Here is a 4,296-nt window from a genome sequence, read left to right on the forward strand (position 1 = left end):
CTGCTATAAACTGCACGTTTTGGAATCATTGGGAGAAGCTGGATCAAGGCGGCAATGTTGTGAAGAAACCTTGAAGAAGAACAACATCCTGATTTCTTTGGGGTTTTTTTTTCCTGCTTTGGTTCATCAGAAACAACAGTCTAGCTCGACCTGTCTGACCAGCTTGAAAGCAGGAAATCTGAACTGGTAACACAAAAAAGGAGTGAACAAAGGAGTGTGAATTTTCACCATCTAATTAGGTTTGCTTATAAGAAGATCCAAATTCATTTAATTATGAATTGAGGTGGACTTTGTGGTGGCTGAAGAATAAAACATTTTTTTTAACTAGCTTTTTACGAGCAGTCAGCTATTAACTTCTGAAACATTGGAGTGTTTTGCACAGCTTTGAAGCTAAAATGTACATAATTGATACATTTGGGTATTGTAAGTAACGTCAAGTAAGGACTTCTTTGCCCAAAACAAATGAAAATGCTGCTTTGAGCTATGACCACACTGGTATACTCCTAGCTCTAAAGCAATACTGAAGGGTTTCACGTGTTGTAAATGTGCAGCTTAATGTGCTTGTGAAGTCTGAGACTGATCTGGAGCAGCGTTTGATCATGTCTGGAACAGATGGAGCAAAGGTTAACGGTTGGAGATGTTATCTGCTGTTAAGCGTGATCTTGTCATTTTTTTCTGTAAGATGACAGTGCCAGATGAAGAACTACTCCCTACCCCCCACCAAGCGCAGATTTCACAGCTGGATTTATGACTGGTCATCGAGGCTGTTCTCCTGCAGTTGATCACTTGGCTAAATAAGTGGACATTATTTATAAACTTGAAAGTGGACTCGCTATATTGAGGATTTTTCTTCTTTGGGAGGTGGTTTCAGTTTCAGCTTGGCATCTTTCAGAACTAATCTTGCTCGGTTATTGAAACCAGTATGGTTTTATTTTTATTTTTTTCCCCCCTCATTTGCTGGTGAACACTGTGCCACCGATGTTTTTTTGTTTGTTTGGGTTTTTGGTGAAGTCAATTTGGTGGGAACTTGAGTCAAATAATTTAAATAGTGAGCAGAATTTTAGTTTTAATATGGTCTGTGTTTTAGTTCCTTAATTTTGCTGCGATTTCAACGTAAAGGCCTTTAGTTTTGTGCTTTGAAGCTTGGCTCTTTAGAATGTGAGGTGGCTTTGTGATTAACCTCTGCAGTTCTTATTAGGCAGTCTTGTGTGTTTTTTTTAAAATTGGCCGTTTTGGGTATTGGTGTAAATGGTGTATCTGCCCCTGAGAGTGCATTGCTTTTCAGATTCCATGGTGGTACAGTGAAATGCCGGGAAATTGGCACAGAGCTACAGATGCTCTGTTGGCAATAATATTATTCTATATCCTTCTGTCTACAGGTGCTGTTGTTTGTGCTTCAGCATGGCGGTCGTCATCCGTTTACAGGGCCTGAGAGTCACAGCAGGTTCTGAGGATATTCGCAGGTTCTTCACTGGCCTCAAAATTCCTGATGGAGGGGTGCATATAATTGGTGGGGAGCGAGACGAGGCTTTCAATATCTTTGCTTCAGATGAAGATGCAAGAAGAGCCATGATACGTTCAGGTGGTGTCATTAGAGGCTCACCTGTTACATTGCTGTTAAGTAGTAAAGCAGAGATGCAGAATATGCTCGACAGAACAACAAAAATTGTGGAGAGGGATCAGAAAAGGCGGCTTGAAGATGACATTGGACATCCTCGCAGATCTATGGAGCCAGAGATGGGTAGGAGATCAGCCAGCAGATCGGGTGACAGTCCTCCACCCCTGCTCCAGAGGGCCCCAAACACAGATGATGTGTTTTTGTTTCTAAAAGGTCTGCCTTTCTCTGTCACTGAAAAGGAAATTTGTGACTTTTTTGGTGGTTTAGTTGTTGATGAAGTTGTTTTAGTAAAAAATCGCCAAGGATTAAACAATGGAACAGGTTTTGTCAAATTTCCAACAAGAGAGGATGCAATGGAAGGGTTGAAGAGAGATCGGGAATACATTGGCGCAAGGTATATTGAGATCTCCACGACAACATTGAATGATTGGCATCGGGTTACTGGTAGAATGCCAACAGCTGTCATAGGTGGCAGTTTCCAAAGGGGGAGATCACCCATTCCCGATCAGAGGGATCCACAGCACCGTGTAAGGTCACGATCACCTGTGGCTCAGAGGCACATTGCTCCTTCAGAAGGGGAGTACTGTGTTTTGTTGGAAAATCTGTCATTTGCAGTGGAAAAAGAACACATAAAACGTCTTTTTCATAATGCGAAACTTGGGGATGACCAGATCCTGCACTTGATTGACTCTGATGGGAAACAAAAAAGATCTGCACTAGTGCTGTTCAAGAGTTTGCGTGACTATTGTGAAGCTTTAGCTCATGAAAAAAGACAGTTTTTCAATCGACTAGTGCATACCCGTCCAGTTTCGAGGGAGAACATGATTGCCCTTCTGAAACCTCAAGGTACCACTGTCCGGCCTTCTGGAAACTCTGAAAGGTTTCAGGAGGGGCCTGCGTCTTACTCCAGTGATCCTTATGACTCAGAGAAGATATGTGTGTTTGTGCGAAACCTGCCATTCGATGTACGAAAAGTTGAGATCATCGACTTCTTCCTTGGGTTTAATATCACAGAGGACAATGTGTGTGTGCTGCAGGATCGAGAAGGTGCTGGGGTTGGACAAGCTTTGGTGGTCTTTGGATCTGAGACAGAGGCTATGAGGGCACTCATTCTCGATGGACGACGGTTTCTTGGGTCAAAAGTCATACTAAAATGCATTACACGTTCTGAGATGCAGGAGTTGGGTGTTGATCCACCAGTGGTGCAAGAGCCACTGCTATCTCAGCAGTGGCTCTTGCACCACTGGTGCTCTTGCCTGATGCTCTTGCCCAAGTACTGCTCCCATCTCGGGAGCAGTACTTGGGCAAGAGCATCTTATCTCACTGGTGACACTTCATATCCTGACTTCAGGGTTCCTCGTGATGGGGGTATATCAGTAACTAATGCACAGGATAGCATCCATGGAGGTATTGATTATGAGCCTTGTGCAGCGCGGTCTCGTTCTCCAGAAGACCGGGGCAATGGAGTTCGTGGCAGTTTTCGCTCCCCTGTGGAGCCTTTTGACGCTCCCACCTGTGTTCAGTTACTCAACCTACCTTTCCAAATCAGAAGTGAAGAAATCTACGATTTTTGTTACGGGTATCGTATAATACCTGGATCTGTGTCACTGCAGTATGACCAGAGTGGAAAACCTAAAGGCTCTGCTACTTTGGTATTTGAGTCTCGTCGAGAGGCTTTAACGGCAGTTGAAGAACTAGGTGGGAGACCAATAGGGCAGAGAAAAATAAAGCTACTACTTGTGTGAAAGTAAAATTGCTTTTCATTGCACTTAAAATTCCAGGTGTAATTGGAAATGTAAACAATGTTGATTTGAAAAACCACTGCCTTGTTTGTTTTTTTTTTCTCATTTTTTAAATTTTTTTTTTTTTTTTATGTAGGGTGGGAAAAAGGAGGGTGTTGGGGGCTGTTGATATGGGATGGCTTTATGATTCTAACTATAAAGTTAGCTTGCATGTATTTAATTTAGCCTTGTTTTATCTGCTAAAAGCAATACTCTATTTCAATTTTTGATTGAACTTGTTATAGTGTGTATTCCATTTCATCTTACTGTCTTTTTGTCATTTTAAAATAAAAATGGATGCTTTTGAATTGTTAACATTAAATTAGGATCTGCTGATCAAGCTTGTCTATACGGGATACAGATAAATAATGAATAAAAAATATTTCGAGTTCAGTGATGTATTTTTTTTTCTCCCCTCAAAGACCTGTTATGATATTCTGCATTTTGATTTTATTTTTTTGTAGACAGCCTTCAAAGAACAAAACCTTAAATATGACCACCGTTTAAATGGTCACTACTCATCTGTAGTGGTGAGTATGGTGTACTGACAGGTTTGAAATAATAACTATAGAGGCCTGTCTAAAACTATTGCGTGGTGGGGGTTTTTTTTTGTGTGTGTGTGTGTGCTTTCTGCTCATTTTACATAATTTGTAAGCACTGGGAGAGCTGCTCAGCTCAAACATAGTGAAAAATTAGTTTAAAAAAATGAACGTTTAAAATGACAATTTCTAATTTTCTCTTGTGTATAACAATCTAAAATAGCTTTGTATACAAAATTTCTCAAGACATTTAGTTAACTGATAAACGGTAGTTGATCAACCACTAAGCACTTATCCAATGTTGCAACGAGGTGTACCGGGTCCTGGTAGCCGCCTAAGCAATGGCGAGGTGTGGCTT

The 4,296-nt window shown here is 41.2% G+C and overlaps 1 protein-coding gene across 1 annotated transcript in view; it reads left to right on the forward strand.

The window, feature by feature from the left end:
* rbm12bb (RNA binding motif protein 12Bb) overlaps positions 1 to 3,372 on the forward strand; it is an 18,820-nt gene extending 15,448 nt beyond the window's left edge. Inside the window, exon 2 of the mRNA XM_005934833.3 lies at positions 1,380 to 3,372. Within this exon, the coding sequence (XP_005934895.1) occupies positions 1,402 to 3,363 (1,962 nt within the window). The 5' untranslated portion in view covers positions 1,380 to 1,401 and the 3' untranslated portion in view covers positions 3,364 to 3,372. The remainder of the gene's footprint in view (positions 1 to 1,379) is intronic.
* The last annotated feature ends 924 nt before the right edge of the window (positions 3,373 to 4,296 follow it).

This window comes from Haplochromis burtoni, unplaced genomic scaffold, assembly GCF_018398535.1.
Source record: "Haplochromis burtoni strain Fernald_Lab_line unplaced genomic scaffold, NCSU_Asbu1 Contig_120, whole genome shotgun sequence".
Classification (NCBI taxonomy): Eukaryota; Metazoa; Chordata; class Actinopteri; order Cichliformes; family Cichlidae; genus Haplochromis; species Haplochromis burtoni.